This window comes from Natator depressus, chromosome 3, assembly GCF_965152275.1.
Source record: "Natator depressus isolate rNatDep1 chromosome 3, rNatDep2.hap1, whole genome shotgun sequence".
NCBI classification, from domain to species: Eukaryota; Metazoa; Chordata; order Testudines; family Cheloniidae; genus Natator; species Natator depressus.
The window spans coordinates 23,206,798-23,227,105 of record NC_134236.1 but is presented as its reverse complement, the minus strand read 5'-3'; the positions used below and the strand labels follow the sequence as shown (position 1 = coordinate 23,227,105).

The window sequence follows — 20,308 nt, the reverse complement described above, 5'->3', positions numbered from 1 at the left end:
CATTTTTAAATGCCATCTGTAGGATGAATCAGGTCTGTACCGTCCTGTGAGAGATCTCATTGCCAGCCTAACTAACATGCCTGAACCTAACCAGCTAGCCAATTGTGCCCATGAATCAATTCCACGGACTGAGGGGCTAGAAATCACAACATGACAGCGCATCCTCATTTTCCATGTATGAGTAAGAGAATATGCCAGTTTAGGCTACAGATAATTAAAGTTTGAAATCCCAGATGTGCCTCTGGACATAGACATTAGTAAGCAGTACTGCAGAGGTGCATTACATTTATCAAGTGCAATGTCATATTTCAATAATTATCTCCAATTCACCCAGATTTTAAATGTACATAAACATGGCAGGTCATGGGATGTAAATTTATTAATAAATTGATTCCCTATGAAACTTTTGCAATATTCCTAATTCATATTTATTAGAGGCAGAAAAAAGTTAAGAGGAACCTATCAGATTGACAAACAGACAGCATAAAAGTTTAGCAGGATGCAGTAGTCTCTTAAGGTGGTCCCCACAACTTCACATGGGTTAAGCTTTAACAACTTTTTTTCCTTTTCCCTCCAGAGCAAATAAACAATTTATAACCTTTAATTATGTTTCTTGGTACAGCAAAAGGTTTGTTAAGCAAGACTGCAGAAACGACAATGTCAAAAAGGGCCACTGAATGACTTAATATGTAAACACTCAAAAGTCAGATGGTGACACTAAATAGTACTATGTATTTTAAGTAAAAAGATATAGGACCAGATCCTCATGAGGTGTAAATGCAACATTCAATATGGAGCTACACTGATTTATAACAGCTGAAGACCTGGCCCAGGACGAATGCTCTTTTATGGACACAAGAATAAGGGGAAAATAGGTTTAATAAATCCTAGTGTAAACTTTTTTTTCCTTGAAATTAATGAACTTGAAATCTAAAACCATGTCAAATTCAAGTCTTGTTTTCAAATAAGCAAAGCACCCTGCTGAATGACCACGGTATTTTTAATATTAGTTTCTGCATTACTTTTTGCGTCAGATAATATACAAAGATAATGAAAGAGAAAAAGAACACATAACCCAAAAAAACCAACAAAACAACCCAGATATTCGATAAAAAATATATACAAAATAAATATTAGTCAACCTGTATTGAGGTCTGTTTAAGGTAATCCAATTACTTTTCTATTTTATTCTCTGAAGGACAATGATCAGCCCATGATCTTATGAAATTTATCTTCCTTATACAGTAGAACCTCAGTTACAAACACTTCAGGAATGGAAGTTATTCGTAACTCTGAGATGTTTGTAATTCTGAACAAAACATTATGGTTGTTCTTTCCAAAGTTTACAACTGAATATTGACTTAATACAGCTTTGAAGCTTTACTATACAGAGGAAAAATGCTGCTTTCCCTTAATTTTTAAGTAGTTTACATTTAACACAGTACTGTATTTGCTTTTTTTTTTTTTTTGGTTTCTGCTGCTGCCTGATTGCACTTCCGGTTCCAAATGATGTGTGTGGTTGACTGGTCACTTCGTAACTCTGGTGTTCGTGACTCTGAGGTTCTACTGTAGCATTCTGGAAAAATATTCCAAATGGCTAATTGTGAATGCCCTTTAAACATTTCCAAATAATCTTTTCTAGGTTTACTAGTCCTTGACCAAAAAGCACAGGAACTGACTTCAAAAGCTAGAACTCAGTTTGATTTATCTGTTTGTTTTTTAAAATAATATAATCACACAAAAGATAAATTAGGAGGCCAGTAAATGTGATGTAGGGTGTTACTTAGGATGTGGCTAGATTCTACTCCTTTCAAACGGCCTGATCCAAAATCCACTGAGGCCAATGACAGTCTTCCCAAACTTGGTTGGGTCCTAGGCCAATGGGAGCGTTGCCAGTGGCAGAATCAAATCTAAGGGGAAATCAATCTTCTTGGGAATGAAAGGTATGAAATGAAGAAAAGAGACTCACAAATGGCACAAAAATTAATATTGGGCAGAATCTGGTTATACAGTATATCAATAATTTGTAATAAAGTGTATGGAGCAAGTTGAAAAAAAATAACCCAATGAAACAAAACTGGTAGCAGCCAATACAAGGAAAGATGGCAATAGAAATCCAAATGGAGTTGGACAGACTACAAATGGGCAGACAAACTATTATGCAATTCAATTGAGAGAAATATAAGGCAATGAAGTTATGGCTAAAAAACATTAAAAAAACCAATCTACTCACAGTATTATTTGAATATGATACATTGCATACCAAGTGGTTCTATGATTTTATCCACCACTCGTGTGGAATTCATGGTTAAGTGGAGGTGGGGGAGAAAGCAATTAATTTTTTTGCATCTTTGAACTTAAAAGTTTTCAAATGTAAACTGAAGGTCTCCCAACCTTGTACCAAGGGCCTGAATGACAAAAACTGGAAAGTGTGTGTGTTTTTGATAGTTTCAGTATAAACCACTTTATAGACATAAAATAAGCATATGCATAGAAGAACTAACGTTAATAATGGAAGAGAATTAGAAAAATTTTGTCTGCATTCCTTAAAAAAAGAGAAGATTCCTTTAGTATATTCAAAACTTTCAAGGGACCACGGCACTTTACAGAGATGTTAAAAGGCAATTTGACATCCTTTCTCACTCCTGAGTCCTAAAGAAAAGATAATACCTTAGGCTTTGCTCCCTAAAGTCTAATAACGGACTCACACCTGTATTCCTTACTGACTCTCAACTCAGTCAAAACTCCCACTGACATCAGTGGTTCAGGCAAAGGACTGGGGGAAGGATGGTTTCTATTAGTGGCTCTGCCAGAGACTTCCTGAGTGATCTTTTTCATCTCAATCAACTTCTCTGTGCCTCAGTTTCTCCATCTGTAAAATGGGGGTGATAATACTGCCCTATCACACGAGAGTGTTGCAAACCTAAACTCATCAGTGCTTGTGAACTCATTAGTGCTTTGACCTGATGAAGCCTGGGTACTAGAAATGGGCACTAAAACTTAAAACTGAGAGATGGAAACACATGATGAAAATGCAAGTTATTGTTTATTTATTCTGAGAGGTTTTACTTCTTTAGGAATGACTAAGGAGTGGCTGTCCATTATATATACTAGCATACTCACTGGAGAGCACTGCAACACACAGGTACAGGAGAAGGAAAGAACAGATTGGCAGCCTTGACTTTGAATTTTTGGCTTGGTCAGTTTTTCACAATTTGAACATTTTAAAAAAAAATAACGGGTCAGATTTATCCCAGGCATAACTCCATGACTCCTACAGGCTTATAGCAGGGGATGAATGAGGCCTGGCCTATGCGTTAATTAGATTCAGAGAGTGGAAGACATGTTTACTTTCTGTGACTTAAAGAGATCAGCAGGTCAAAGTATTAAATGTCACTTCAGATCTATATCAGGCTCAGGCACTTCCAGCAGCAGTGACCAGGAAGGAAGAACTACATTATATACTGATGCTGCAGTTACTAACATTTTAAACTTCTTATGTATGCAAGATGTTGATTCCACCAAAACTGAATTCCCTCCACAGCCAGATCTAACAGCAAGTAGTTTCTTCTTTCCTTCTGCTTCATGGGCCACCTGATGAGAAACATACCATTATTTTAAAAACATCTCCCTGGCTAAGGATGGCTCGAAAATTCTTAACGTTTTATATTATAATAAAGGGGCTTTTCCCACTCCTGTCTCTGCTGTGTTGCCCAGCCAATCCTGTGGGAGCTATCCTTCCAAAAGGTTCCTCACAATCAAGGACCCTCTCCATTGGCGGAGGCGATCCAAACTGCAGAGGGAGAAAGTGCATTAAGTTTTCAATGCAAAATGTCTATCCCTCTGATTTGGTAGCAGGAGAACCTGGCAAAGCATAGATGTCACTCACCCTTCCGGTCCCTGCCCTGCCCTCTCAAACTTGACAAAGCCCAGTCCCTCCAGGGCCCCATCAGAAGGATTTCTGCAGCACTGGGGAAGGAAACAAAAGTAGCATCCCAAACTCAGATTTGACATAGGCCTCTCTCTGCCCGAGGAAGAAGAAAGCATGGAATATGCATAGTCTATTTTTAATGAAAGACTTTTTTCTTCTTCTCTTGAAACGCAGTGAAAGCCGGTGTAATGACTCAGCTGGAACAAAGCACAGCAACAGTCAGATTGTACAGTATTACTCAAATATTTAGCGCTCTTAGGACCTGATCCAAAAGCCAATGAACTCAATGGGAGTCTTTCCACTGAAGCCCATACAGTGCTTATCATGTGTAGATCTCAAAGCACTTGATATAGGAGGGTAAGTGTAATTATTCCCACTTTACTCATGAGGAAACAGAGGTAAAGTGACTTGCCCAAGGCCTCACAAACCATAGCATGAGTAGAAACATAACCCAGGTCTCTTAATCCATTACCTGTCCACCACATCACAAAGCTTAATAAGGTTCAGCAAAGTGAGTATTGTGTCATTATAATTATGCAAGTTATGTTTACCTGCAGTTGTATTGTGGAAGTGCCGATCAGAGAAAGCACATTGTTTTGATTAAAAATATTATAAATTGGCCCAGAAAATAGGTACAAGATCATGAACTGCTCTCCTAATGACTCAAAAAAGTCTAGAAATTAATAGAACCCAAGGCCAGAAGGGACCATTGTTATAATCTAGTCTGATCTTCTGTATAACACAGATGAGAGAACTCCCCCAAAATAATTTCTAGTGCAGATCCTTTAGAAAAACATCCAATCTTGATTTAAAAATCGTCACTGATTGGGAATCCATCATGACCTTCGGTAAATTGTTCCGATGGTTAGTTACTTTCACTGTTAAAAATTTAAACCTTATTTCCAGTCTGAATTTGTCTAGCCTCAACTTCCAGCCCTTGGATCATGTTATAGCTTTTCTTTGCTAGATTGAAAAGCCCATTATTATATATTTGTTCCCAATGTAAGGACTTGCGGGCTGTGATCAGGACTCCCCATAACCTTCTCTTTGTTAAGCTAAATAGATTCAGCTCCTCTCTGAACCCTCTCCAAGTTATCAACATCCTTATTGAATTGTGGACACCAGAACTGGACACGGTATTCCTGCAGCAATTGCACCAGTGCCAAATAGAGAGGTAAAATAACCTCTCTAATTCTACTCAAGATTCCTCTGTTTATGCATCCTATGATTGCATTAGCTCTTTTGGCCACAGCATCCACCTGGGAGCTCATGTTCAGCTGATTATCCACCATGACCCCCAAATCTTTTTCGGAGTCACTGCTTCCTAGGATAGAGTCCCCCATCCTGTAAGTATGGCCTACATTCCTTTTTCCTAGAGATATACATTTAACATTTAGCCATATTAAAAGGCATATTATTTGCTTGAGCCCATTTTACCAAGTGATCCAGATTGCTCTGAATTAGTGACCTGTCCTCTTCATTATTTATCACCTCCCAAATGTTTGTGTCATCTGCAAACTTAGCAGTGATGATTTTATGGGTTTTTTTAGGTAAGTAATAAAAATGTTAAATAGCACAGGACCAAGAATCACTGTGGGACCCCACTAGAAACACACCCGTTCGATGCGGATTCCTCGTCCACAATTACATTTTGAGAGCTATCAGGTAGCCAGCTTTAATATGCACCATGTTAGTGATGTATATTTATAAAAGATGAAGCGTTGCTGCTTGGGGGCAGAAAGAAGAATTACACTGGCTTTTTGTTGTTGTTGTCGTCTGTTTCCCTTCATTTATAAGTTTGCAAAATTCAGTCATTTGCAATGCATCTCAGTTAGCATGGGAATCAGCAGGATGCTACCTGTACGGTATCTGTCACAGGGGCAGAGAACTGTGTTCTTAATAACTTAACTATCTATTTCCCTCAACTTGTAATTGTGGGAAGGCGGGGGGAGTTATTTTGCTCTACAGGGAGGTATTTTCCCTGCATGAATACGCTGGTCATTAACTTGAAGCTGAACTGCGCGGAGTCATCTGTTCCCTTTGGTTGTTTCATTTAAGTACAAATATCAAAATTGCCAGAAAACAGTAGGGGTTCTTTTCCCGTTGTCAGTCAGTCCCTTCCTCTCGCTCCTCCGCAGTACAAGTTATGGCACTTTATGTTTAAAGTACACAAGAAGAGCCACATTCTGATATCAGCAAAGCCACTAAAGCCAATGGACTAAATTTACCCCAACTTTCTTAAGGTCCACAAACATCAGGAAGTCTGCTAAGGGGCAACTGGGGCTGCATAATATGGTCTCAACCTCTCTGGTGCCCCACAGTGCGTCATGTACTAGGTTCAGCATCCACTAGCAAAACTGCCCTGGATGGAAACCAAACCGAAGCTGACCTTCTCTGGCAGAAGCCATGAGGGATGGTGGAACTGGAGCAATCACTGCCTTCCTGTGGGATGCTGGAGTGCTATTGTGCCCCCCCATACCTGCTAGATGTCTGGTAGCATGCTCTTTGCACCACAAGCGCCAAGGCTCATGCTCAAATAAATTGGTTAGTCTCTAAGGTGCCACAAGTACTCCTTTTCTTAAGGCAAGCACTGTAGGTGCTCCAAGTGCTAGGATCTAGCATCAGCTTGGCTCCACTATACCAACTATTTCCAAATGCCACACTCCTCCCAGGGCCACCAGACCCTTTGTGACCCACTCCTCCCCACCTGGCATGGAACCTCCCTGCTTCTGGAGAGTATCATCCATCCCCGCACAGCAGAAGAGATTAATTCTTAGCAGATTCACCACACTGCCCTCAGCTGATCTATGACTTCTCAACAGATTAATCACAGCAGAAATACTAACTGTCCTGAACTCTACAGTGCGGAGAATCCCCTCGCCAGTCCCTAACATAATTCTCTGGGTATGCAGTAACTACCAAAAAAGTACCATAAGAACAGCCATACTGGGTCAGACCAAAGATCCATCTAGCCCAGTATCCTGTCTTCCAACAGTGGCCAATGCCAGGTGCTTCAGAGGGATATTAAAAGAACTGAGGTTTAGGAGCTGAGTCAGCCATGTTTAATGATGGAATATCTATGCGGCAGTCTCAGCAGTATAGCCAGTCAGGAAGGATGAACCAGCAGCTAGGGTGCTCATCTGAGAGACCTGGGTTAAATTCCTTTCTCTGCCACAGATTTCCCTGAGTAACATTCGGCAAGTCATTTAGTCTCTCTGTGCCTCAGTTCCCCCTGTGTAAAATGGGGATAATAGCACTTCCCTTCCTCAGAGGGCTGTTGTGAGGATAAATACATTAAAGATTGTGAGGCACTTGGATATGACAGTAAGAGGGGTCAGTACTTAGGGTAAATACAGAGAGCATGGTGCTGAGAGATCAGATAGCACATGTCCATACAGAAACAAGCTGGGTCCTTTGGCCTCACATTTTACTCAGCCAAAGATATAAAAATCTGAACAGAACAGGACATTATTTTTACCCTGTAAACACAAAGCATCCGTAAGTTATTTAAACATCAACAGCAACTGCACTGATGTAGATTTCATCTGAGAATCTCAGCATCACCTTACAAACATTATTTAACTCAGCCACACAGATGAATTATTATCCCTATTTTACACATAGAGTAGTTGAAGCACAAAGGACTGCGATTACTGCTATTTTTACTGAATGCCTTTAGTGTATCTGGTGTTGTTCAAGGATCTTCTGCTACTACAACAAAAAAGCCAGACAATACACTACACTACAGCTTCATGAGAACGTGGGTGATGGTCCAATCTTGGGATCAGCAGTGCAGATGCCTTTGGAGGAGGGAAGAGATGTGTTACTGTTATATTTTACTGGGGGAATTATGTTTTTATTTTTAATTTGTTATTTAATTGTCACTGAACATTATTATTTACAACTTAGATACCACACTTGAGAATTGGGCAATAGATTAGATATGCTTTGCAAAAAAGCATTTTTTTAAGGCACAATATGAATAAAGGAAGGAGTCCGTTTGGCATGATAAAATAGCCTGAAGCCAATCAACCATTCTGCTACATTCAGCCTCCTTACATTCCACTGGTAATGTCTGAAAACAGATTTCCATGAAGTACAGCTATTACCAAAAGAGTTTGATTAAGTTTATATATGCCTTCAATGACTGCTTGCACCCCATGTAGTGCACTCTGGAGACGATTTTCCCTTTGTTTGCAGCAAAAAAGTTTTCCAAAACGATAAAACATATTTATGCTAATCTTTCAAACAGCTCCATCTTCTGGCATATCCATTCAACACTACATTCAAAAATCATGACTCACTTATTATCAGTTGTTAATTCTGTTTGGTTTGTAATAAACGGTGTCTGCAAAACATATGGTGAGAACTGTGAACAATAAACATCTGACTGTGAGCACTTTTGTAGCAATCTCTGAAGGGAAGGAAAGAGAAACTTCACTTTCATCGCTCAACACCGAGGGTTGATTGTACAGACAGTTGTCAGAACAAACAACGCACAAGAAAAAAATATTGATATAACTCTTGAATAGCACGAAGGGGCGATTCTGCCACCCTTACTCACCCTGATTATTATTCACTTTTCTATGGCCCTGACTGATGAAAATACCTAAGCACATGCTTAACTTTAATCAAGTGATAAAACACACTTTAACGTCAATTGGACTCCTCACATGCTTAAGATTAGGCATGAGCTTAAGTGCCTTGCTGAATCAGGGACGACAGGGCCCTGATTCAAAGTGCTCTAAAGACAACTGGAGTCTTTCTATTGACTACAATGGGCTCTGGATCACGCCCCAAGTGAGTTGTCCAAGTGAAATCCAGAGGACTAGCATAGAGAGGTACTACTCAGCAATGGGTAATGGTGGTAGAACCTAGCCCTAAACTATTAAAATTAGAAAAGATATAATAAAGAAGCTGCTACAAAGCTTTACATACCAATATAAAGATCTAAACTGCTGATTTCCAATGCCACTTGCATGACTATGACGAAGAACAAACTGAAATGGCAGACAGAATTACCTCCTAAAGAGACTGTACAAAACACATAGCTAGAACAACAGATTCTTAACAGAGGAAGATTATAAAGGCCATGTTCTGGCCTCCAGTTCTGACTTTAATAAGAATATGACCATTCACATCCAAAGTTGCAGGATCAGAGAGATCTTTCAAATACTTCCCTCTGGACTTCACTGTGACTATTCACAGCAGAAAGCACTATGTCTGATAGGTAGGATTCAGCCCACATGCTAGAGAGCAGGATTCAGCCCAGCTTCAGCAAAGCACTTAAGTATATGCTTAAAATTTAAGCACATCATTTAAACACATCTTTAAGGCCTACTGAAGAACAAAAAAGATTTAAACAGGTTTAAGCTCTTTGCTGAACCAGGAAATAGAACTTAATTCATTAACGGTCAGACTACAAAGTGCCTGCTCACACTGGTGAGTAGTTACTCGAAAAAGCAGCTTCTTCAGTAGACTTCAGTTAAACTACTCATTTAAGTAACTGCTCACCAGTGTCAGGGGCTCACATTCCAGACCTAGCTTTCCTGTATCTTAATAGGAGTGAAAAAACAAGAAATCATGTTTTCGAGTCCATGGGTCCAACAAATTAATTTCTAATACAAAAATCTATTTATGTAGTCATTTCAAAAAAACTGTAATAAGCCCTTCATATAATGACTAATTTGTGAAAGCAGCTGACTGGATTTTATCCAGCAATCTCTGATATTCCTTACGCTTTCCTCTTTGACAAGTTGAAATCCGGAGCGAGCAAAAATAAAAGGTTATTCAAATTTTATTGAAATATATTTCCATTTTTGTACACTATTGAATGGAAGTGAAGGCTTTAAAAAGTACTTCACTTTACATTAGAATTTACTAAAATTAAAAACATTTTATTTTGAGGATGACAAGTGACTAAGGCCCTCAATCCTGCAAACACCTAAATTCTACTCACATGAATATTCCCACTGACTACTCATACGAGTAGAATTACACACATCCCTAAGTGCTGGCAGAATGAGGATCTAAGCCTCCAAAACATCTTTGCAGTGCATATCAATCTTTTGTTGTACAGAAAACCGTAAGCAGCTGCCATGTGACAGTCTTAGAGTAAAAAGAGCTCCCTAAAAGGCTAAATCTTACAATGAAAAAAGAAATCTAATACTACCAAATCACTGCATGTACTGGTAAAACAATATGATGATCCAATAACCTAGAAACAATCCAACTGCAAACAAGCAGATCAGGAAACTTGGCCAGTAAGAGAGTATTCTACATGGATAAAAGAATAAAAATCTGAAAAGATTCTTGTATATTAATGCATTAAACTTGTGCAAGCACACCTTACCACAAAAAATGTTATGATTTACATTACGCGTTATCAACCATGAACTAAACTTCCTGGTATAAAACCACAAAGATGACAAAACTGCCCTATTTACATCAATGAAATCAAGAGTTAGGATGTTTGGAATGGAGCTATTACAAAGTACTCCTGCAATGAGCTAAACAGCATAGAGGTTATATAAGTCTGTACTCTATTTATTTACTAAGTTGCGTGTTTTATAAATACACAGACATAAATAGACAGATTTTCTTAAAACAGAACAAGAAATTTCCATCAAACTCTGTGGGCCCCAGTTCAATGAAGCCAAATGATGTTAAATATTGCTATTGTAGATTGTACACGCCACTGCTAATTTTACACTAAACCAACACCGCAAAATAAAAAATAAATTTTCATGACTTTGTCTGATGCTATTCCCTAGAATGAGGTATAGCCCTGATCCTGCAAATATACATAACTTTACTACTGTGAATCTCACAGATTTTAATGGGACAGGTATATGGTAGTAAAATTGAGCATATGCTCTAATTGCGCCTTTTTTCAGAAGAGTATACGGCAGTAAAAGTGTTAATACTAAAAAAGTCCGGGCTTTGCCTACAGTGGGGAAAAGTACTGAGTTAGAGAATGCATTAACTAACCTATTCTAACTAACATGATGTTAAACAAATTTTGCACCAAACGTGGATAAGCACAATCCTATTTAAAAATGCATCCGCTGGTCATGGTTACATTAGGATTAACTCCACTAAAGTCTATGCATTTTAACAGCTGTAAGACACTGTCCATGGGCTTAATCCTGCATCACTGAAGTCAATGAAACCTTTGCCATCAACCCCAATGAGTGCAGGATCAGGCAGTATTTTTGAATCACCTTCCATATTTACAAGTCAAAGCTGGGAGCAATTTGACCCTTTATGTATGGTTTTGATTAAACAATGAAAAGGAAATAAATATACAGGACATATTCCCAAATCCCCTGCAAAGCTTGGGCCTGTTGCCATTGACTCTGGTGGGAGCAGGAGCAGGGTCCTTAGCATTTTGGTATCTTTCCTTTCTGTACTCTAAAAACAGTCTGATTTGATTACACATAAAACAAGTCATATGCTTGAAATTTATTAGACTGGAAAAGTATGCACCAGATCACTCTAATAAGCAGAACAATGAATCATCATCTACATTAAAACTAACTATATTCGGTTCAGACCAGTGAGTGCCTGGCTCCACATCCTCTGCTTCTGGGGCAAGATTCACCCTTCAGCTCTTGCCTGGATTTTCCTTTCATCAACCCACTACTCAGCCACCCTTTTGCCCTTTCTTGCACTGCCTCACCCTATAAAAGGAACAGAACTATAAATACAAACCTTTCAAGTGTGAAAATTCCAGTGCTCAGAAATAATTATTTATCATTTTGTGACTCAAACAGTTTACAAAAGCTAGAGGGAGAATGGGCTGGAGGGGGGAACCCACCTAATTCTGAATGTTTATGTCTGAGAATATATTGCAAGGTGATCAGAGATCCCAGATTTTCTCAATGCCTGCTCCTTTGTCTTAGATGTTCCACAGTTAATAGAGTTTTTGTTGAATTATATACATAGGCCAACACCAAAGCAGAAAACTTACAGTGACAGAAAGGTTGAGTTATGAAAAATAAAATTGGTATTACATTAAATCAGTTAAACTACATTAAACAGGTGGTCAGAGCAAGGGGGGCGTGTCCTGTTCTTGGCTTTGCCACTGACTTACCTCTCCATGTCTCAGTTTACCCATCTATGATATGGATATAATACCATTTTATAAACTTCCCACAGGAATTTTGTGATGTTAATTTATGTTTTTAAAACCTTGGCTGAAAGGCATTATAGAGATTGAAAATTACTGCTATTAGAGCATTATAAACAACAAAGTAAAGAAAATAATTCAGGGAGGAAAAGTTATAAGTAGAGCTGGTCAAAACAAAAAATTAGATTAAAAATGTTTTTCAATAAATTGGAAATGAAAAATTTAGCCATTCCCTCACACACACTTTTTTCTTTCCTCCTGTCCCTTCTCCTCTTACCCCTCTTCCAGCCCCACCCCCACCCCCCGTTTTCCTGCTGAATTCAACAGAATGAATGATGGTGGGAAATTTTTTTTGTTTCTTTTTCTTTCTTCCTTTTGCAGCTTTTGAAAGTTTCCTCAACTTTGGACAACTTGCAGTTTGTTAAAAGAAGAAAAAAAAAAAAAACCTTGGACATCGTTTATTCTATTGCATCCAACACTAAAATGAAAAAGAAGGAAAGAGGAAAAGCAGTGGGAAGTGGAAAAAATAAAACAAAACAAAACTGAAAGACCAAAAGATCTAAACATTTTGAGAAAAATCTTCAAGAAAAGTTGCAGGACCCAAAACATCATTCCATTTCTAAATCCATGGAACAAAGATGACTTCAATATATTCTGCCAAGTTTTTTTTTATTTTTCGACCTGCTCCAGTCTGTAGCTAATGGAAACGAAGAATGAAAACCATCCTAAAAATAAATCATAGATAGGACCACATGCTATATTTCAGATTCAAAGTAAAGCTTTCCAAACTTTTGGGGTATTCTAATCTCTCACAGATATGCATATGACCCCAATACTGTAGCATCTCAGCACTTCTCAGCCTTATATGTTCAGAGCAGCCCTGTGAGGCAGGGAAATGCCTTTATCCCCATTTTACAGATGGTAAATGGAGGCACAAATTATTAATTACTATTATTAGTGTACTATGAACTATAAGAAAAAGTTATAAGTAAGACTAATGCCCAAATCCTCAAAGGTATTTAGGTGCCTAATGCCCATTGAAATCTATGGAAATTAGGCCCATAACTACCTTCTGAAAATCTCAGTTTAAGTGACTTGGCCAAAATCACACAGAGCAGGGAACTGAATCCAGGTCTCCAAAACCCCAGGTAAATGACTTAAAAGCAGACTACCCTTCCTGATCCAATTTGCATGTTTAGCAGTGCAGACATCAGCTACCAAGAAAATGTTACTAGATACACTTCCAATTTTTAGAAAAAGTGTTTTAGAACATGACTTTTCCAAAGGTAAGTTAAAACCAGTAAATGATACATCTACTTTGCAGAGTAGTAATAAATGAAGATATAAGAAGCTAATATCCAACATTTAACATTCTAAGTAGACATTAAAACTTGGTTTCAGATACATTTCAATTTACATTTTCAACAGTGTTAACCCATTCTCTTTTCACCATTACTTCTCTGCCACATGGATCCCACCTAAAATGAGTCCATGGATTTAACGCTTTTCCCTAATATTCTCCATTAATTTATCATCATCATCAATATTGCAGTTGTGCTCAAAATCCCCAACCTGGATCAAGTTCCATTGTGTTAAACAGTATACAAACATCTAGAAAGATGCAGAATCTGCCGTAAAGAGTTTACAATCTAACTTGTAATAAGACACAGCTACAGATCACAACAAACTATAATAGGTGGAAAGAGGGAGAGAGGATAAGAGCTCTCCTTTGGAATAACAGTGTGGGCAAGTACCCCAAGCACTCCTTTCCTGGGGTTTTGCTTTATTAAACAAAAACAATAATGCTCTTCCCAGGGATCCTCTCGCAGGACTGCTCAAACCATACCCTAGATCCTCCTTCCCCTAGAGAGAAACATCTGCCTAACAACTCACATGCCTCAGTAGGTCAGCATGCTCACTTAGCCCTGTATCAACCCCTGCTACCAGACTGGGACATTTCATGCTAAAAATACCAGTTTGTTACTGTTAATTACAATGAGAAAACTGTTAAATTTCTTAAAAGTTTACAGCCATAATGGAAAGATTTCTAGCTATTTCAGATTATTATTTCTGCAGTGCTACCCATTCTCATTGCTTTACTATGTCTCTCACAATGTTTGGTGTTAGATCCCGAAGCGATGAATCTCAGCTCATTAAAAAAAAAAAAAAAATTTATGGTTGCAGAGAAATGCTTGACAGCGTGAAATCTCAAGGCCCAAGAACCAGAAGGCAAATCAAAAGAACCCATTAAAAATAAATTATTAACGATTTTTAAGTGGAGCTCATGATTTGGGGTGGGGAGGGTATGAGGGAAGGGCTGACTCATGTTTTTTGAATACTGGGGATTGGCAAGTCTGGTATTGCAGTAAGCCATGGATCAAGGGTCACCGTGCTAGTGGAGGTACAAACAAGAGTCAACAGGTAGACAATCAGAATGTAAAATCATCTATATAATACGGAGTCCCATTATAGGCACCGCACGCAGCAATAGCTATCGTTAAAGTTGCCTGACACTTTCAATTATAAGACTGTTTTCAATTGCATATATATAAAATTTTGCCAAACTGTTTGGGCTGAAATTTTGCATGTCAGTCTTCGGCCTAAGGCACTTTCCAGACTTTTTGGAAAGTTTCAGCTAAAACAGTTCAGCTGCTTCCGAGAACGAGGTGAGGGGAAAAATGTGTTGTTTTGCCCATGTTAAAAACCTTTACAACTACAACTGTTTTGGCAAGAAACTCTAGAGCCTCCGTGCTTTGCAGCAGGGACCTGAAATTTGGCACGGGGGTCATGCTGGTGTTAGCGATGTGCCTTTTTCTGTCTTTTTTTTTTTTTTTTTTTTTAAAGAGCCCAAATCATTCCTAGTTATAAACCTCTGAAAAAACTGCACTTTACATATGCTCAGTATTAAGAATCTGGAGGACAGTTCCTCTAAAGATTCTGGTCACAGCAAGCACGCGCCCTCCCCCTCACAGCCTCTACATGCTAACCAAATGGTACATGCACCATCCCCACTGACCAAACGGACATGTACCATCCCAGGACTGAGCCGGGCTTCTCCTGCAATTGCTCCTCTCCGCTGTTGTGTGCCAGAGTGGGGCTAGGTGCCAGAACTGACAGCAGGCAGATTGTCTCCTCTGTGCACTCAGTGCTCCCCCTGCCAGTGCCCAGGCAGAGAAGAAGAAACACCTTGACTCGTATGCACAGAGATGAGAGAATTGGAACTGGTGGAAAAGGGGTCAAAAATAGAGCTGATTGGAAATTTTCAGACAAAACTTTTTTGGGAGGGGGTGGGGTCACAAAATGCTAATTTGTCAAAACCCCAAACTCTTCATGGGACTGTACTGGAAAAACTTCCATTGGGAAAGGCTTTCCAGGTCCAGGTCCTAATTGCTGGTTAAAGCCCACCCCAGAATAGGCTGGGATGGAGGAAAGCAGCACAGAGTGAGTGTCCCACATCCCAGGTGAGTGCCCTAAGCCCTGGCTATTGGCTATTTTAGGGCAGATCTCTCTCTGTTTTTTCACAAAAACCTTTGAAAGGTCTTGGTTTCATTCTGATGTGGAATGGGAACATTTTTGAAAAATCTGAAAGTTTCATGGGAGGGGAAAACTATTTCCTGATCTAGCTAGGAGCTGGGAAAGGGAAAGGAACACGGACGGGAACAAGAGAGACAGGAGACGGGCTAAGGCTAGTGCTGAAGGGGAAGGCAGTAGCAGGGGTGAAAAGGGGCTTGGAAAAAATAGCATATAATCACGTAATTAAAGACTGTCATAATACTACTCACAAGAGGGCCGAAAGAAGGTTGCACAGGAAACCTTACTCCTGGCATTTCCTAACTTTTGAGTGCTTGGAGGAAAAACTTGACATCTGCTTTGCTTCAGTCAATATTTAACATCTCAGGTCAAAAAAAATATTAACAATCACCTGAACAGAAATTAATACATACATACTTAATCAGAATCAAGTCTTGGTTGGTTACTCTACAGCTGCTAACTGCTAGAGCAAAGATTAGCCCTGTAAACAGATCACTGTATCCATGGTAAAGTGTCATTCAATGTTTAACTTTTTAACACATAAGAAGGTACTTTGTTAACTGCTAGGAACCAGGAGGTCATTATAGCTACTATAAACTGTGAAAACGGAAAAAACAATCATCTGGTTATAGGACTGCGGGAGAGCCAAGGGCTCTCAGCTCCTCCAGCTGGATACTGACTGCCAGGAAATGCCCTCACCATCATTCATTATTCCTTAGTCCAACATTTTGTTTAGCAACCTGTTTCTTTTTAAAAAAAATATTTTCACAGTCAGGGGAACTTCCAATTTGTACTGAAAATAAACGGCAAAAACGTGAATCAGCTGTTAGTAAAGCCTCCCAGACCGCAGGACAAATGTTGCTATGAACATTTCACTTTTGCTCCTTCTGGGTGCTTGTTTGGCCAAAAGATATTTACAAAGTTTTTGCAGAATGGTTGGTTCTCTCGGAAATTATATCTATGTAGTGCTGCCACTCCACTGCCTCACACATAACAATTCTTTCCCTGTCTTCATCACTTCAACACAGAAGCAATGTTCAGGAAAGCATCTACAATATGGGAGAACACTTGTTTAATTCAGCAGGTCTGTTCTGGCCTTCCAGAAGTACATCCATTGAAAGCAGATTGCATGCTACAGACTTTGGTCCCAATCCTGCTCCTCTGAAGAGCTCTGCTGACTTCAGTGGGGGTCTGCCCATACAGCGGTCATTGCAGGAACAGATTCTGCCACCCCTATTTGTGTTAGCTGGTGCTTACTTCACCAGATGTCCCCTTGAAAAGGTGGCCACAGCTGATTTTTATTTATTAGGAGCAGTATTTCTCAACTATCGGTTAAACAGTGATAGGTTTAACATTAGCTGATGTGTTAAAATGACACGATCATCCAACTCCAGTAGGTATCGCACAAAATGTAGTGCCCAAGTCCCAAAGAGAGATGCCCAGAAATATCAGATACACAGAACTTTTGGGGAGGCTTCCAAAACCTTGCATAAGAATCCAACAACGGAATCTTCATGCTTTTTTGCTATAGAAATGGACACAACATTTTTAAGGCATTGGGTGTTTTTTTAATATACAATATGATTTTCACCAATCACAGTCCAGAAGTAATGCATATTTAATGTATTTTGACACAATTAACATTTACGGGCCTGATGCTAAGAGGCCAACTACCACTGAAGTAAGATCAGGGCATCTATTTTTAATGATGGAACTAGTGTCCAAATACACCATACCCCAAACAATTATTAATTTTTTGGACTTGCCCCTGAGTAGTTATTTATAGCACCAGAGTATACTTACAAATAAAGAGATTTTTTAGTCACATGAAAAGGAACTGGAAAACCAGAAGGGTCATTCATTGCCTCACTATTTCTCAGTCAATTAACATTATCTCTAAAGTACAGTACTGTGATGGAGAGAAGAGAGTTAAAAGTACCAAAATAGTTGGCACCTAAGCCCAATATAAGCAATCACTATTGAAGTCACTCAACATAATTATAATTGTTGTGCTATACTGGATCATTGAAGGACAACTCCTGCTTCCACTAAAGTCAATGGCAAAACTCCCGTTGATTTCAATGAAGCTAGATTTTGGCTCTTAAATCTTAACTCTATTTAATCAGGCAAGTGTTAACAGTTTTGTTTGTATAAAATGTAAATAATTTAAGTAATAATCTTGGATATTTGTTAGATTAGTTGATTTAAAGGGTAGTTTAGGCTCAAAATCTACGATTTTTTTAAAGAAGTCTATTACAAAGCTCACATAAGAAGAAATTATTTTTATCAATTACTTTCTTTTAAATTGCAATTGAAACGCTTCCCTGTGAATTTAATCATTCACGGGACATGTATGCAGGGCTGATGAGGCAGCATTACCCTAAAGGACAACAGCTGCAAAGTGAAACTGACGAGGAAGAGAAGCAAAACTGCCCTGCCCGCTTCAACTGTTCAAGATAAATAGGATGCAGAAAGCAAGTGAACAGCATAAGGAGAACATCAGACTTTGTAAATTTTCAATTTTATGCATGTAAAGCACGACTTGTAATGCAGATTATAAGAAACCAGATGAAGGATGATTTTGTGATTAAAGTATCAGGAGTTTGGGTTCTATTCCTGCCTCTACCTCAAACTCCCTGTGTGACAAACTGGGTAATTTCGTCATATTTAATTTAAACCTGCCAGTGTTCTTTTAATTAGAGCTTTGCATTTTTTCCAAACTTACCTGGAATAATCAGAAATAAGAGCCTGGGGAGAGTTTTACTTTCAGTTTCCAAGAGGTCTTTCCAGGGCCCACACTTTAAGACCTGAGTAGCTGCTCCACAACAGTAAATAAATTCTTCATACAGAGGGACCTGCTCTTCTGATCCTGGTCTCGTGCTCTCTGCTAAACAGAACAAGAGGCTGTCATAATATATCAGTAAATATTTATGTACAATTAGCACCACAGCACTAAACACCCCATCATTAAACCATAAATAACCAAAGAAACCCAGTTCCCATGTCCAGTGTTCAACTAAACAACGACCTGATTCAGTAACTACTGCTTTAGTATATTGTAGACATTGGTATAAAGATACAGAGGCCACTAAATTGGGGGCACATGACTCTGACATATACATTGATCAATCAGGCCATAACACAGTACAATCGTTACACCTGCTACACCTCTGGGTCCATCCATCTTGCAATACACATCTCATATTGCAAAGCTGCTAGTGCAAAGACTGACTGGGGTTTTCTGGACAAGGAGAAATCACCCCCAGAGCTATATATTTACAGTTTTTACTTTTGGTCCAATAGCAGGAAACAGATAACAGAGAAGGACTACTTTATATTTACTAAAACAGGACAAGGAAGTCCTCATTCAACAAGATAAACTTTCAACAATGTGAGTAACCCCACTGACTCAGATGCTTAAAACTAGGCATGTGTTTAAGTACCTTGCTGAACTGTGGCCATAGTAAGACAAAATGGGTTCTACACTAACGCACAGAAGATGCTTTGCTCCAAACTTCCCTGTGTGACTTCTTGCGCAAATCATTCAATAACTTATCCGTGCCTCAGTTTCTCACACCATAAAATGGTGATAAGGAGAGTTAAGGAGAGCTGTGACAAATGACCATGTTTATAAAGTGCTTTGAGAGCCACAAGTGGAAGACTCTAATACTGAAGATGCTACATGTTGTATAACAAGACAAGACATGACTGCAAGTGGACACTACTGACAAAGGAACAGAAGTAACACAGCATCACCATTAAAGTGAAGCTGTCAGCATCAAATCTGATACTAAGTACTTTAAGTTACTGCTTCTGTCTCCGAGTTCCCTTTGTCAGTTATTATGGTTTTTACATGATATATTCCTAACTTTTTAAAGAAAGTTTTCCTCTCCCCTGAAACTGAGTGCAAAGACCCAAAACAAAACTAACAGGGGAAAACTGACTAGCTAAAAACCAGATCCTGCATTCAGATCTAGAAAGCAGGCCATGGAACTCCAGGGAGCTCTGTGAGGTAGCAAGGTTCTACCCAGGTGGCTGTAATGGGCAGATCCTTGTCTAAAGGGAAAGAAACAGTGCACTGATTAGGCACAACTGCACATTAAAAACAAACTGAAAAAAAGAAAAAAGAGAATATTTTCCCCCTTAGGCATTATAGTACATGCAACAATGGGCGGGTAATAAAAATTGTGTTCCCGCTTTAATCTCAATATGAATAACAATGACTCTCGGCAGCTCTGAGATGGGATGTTCACCCCACACTTACCCTGAAAAGGTTAATGGAAGCCAGTTAGGCCAATTAACCTATTAAGCTACAAACTGGAAGAATTAAGGCTGAGAAAAACGCCCTAATTAGGGGAAGTTCACCTGTGCAGGAACAGTCAGGGCTTCTATAAAGCCAGGGAGCTGATAGCAGAGAGGGGCTGCAGGGAAGTATTCTGCAATCGCTCCACGGGAAAAGGGTGGTCTGTTTGGGGCTAGAGAAGCAAGTAGCCTACAGGGAGGAGGGAATTCTGGGTCTGGCAAACCTAGGGAAGGAGGGAATCCAGAAGGGTAGGAAAGGCTCAGGTGAAAGGCAGCAAGGTCCAGAATGGGACAAACCTCAGTTGCTCAGTAGAGGGTCTTTGAGCTGGAACCCGGAATAGAGGGTGGGCCTAGGTTCCCCTACCAGCCGCTGGGGAAGCGGTACCATGGGGCAGTGAATGGGAAGACTGCTT

General features: G+C 39.3%; 1 protein-coding gene across 5 annotated transcripts in view; it reads right to left on the bottom strand.

Annotated features, from left to right (window-relative positions):
• LDAH (lipid droplet associated hydrolase) overlaps nucleotides 1-20,308 on the bottom strand; it is a 173,454-nt gene that overhangs the window by 136,599 nt on the left and 16,547 nt on the right. For 3 of the 5 annotated variants that reach the window (XM_074947529.1, XM_074947526.1, XM_074947528.1), the window contains exon 2: nucleotides 18,319-18,480. Coding sequence is in view for 3 of the 5 variants with exons in the window: in XM_074947526.1 (XP_074803627.1) it covers nucleotides 18,319-18,480 (162 nt within the window). In the remaining 2 variants the exon portion in view is untranslated. The remainder of the gene's footprint in view (nucleotides 1-18,318; nucleotides 18,481-20,308) is intronic. The other 2 variants (XM_074947530.1, XM_074947527.1) reach the window with 1 other exon arrangement.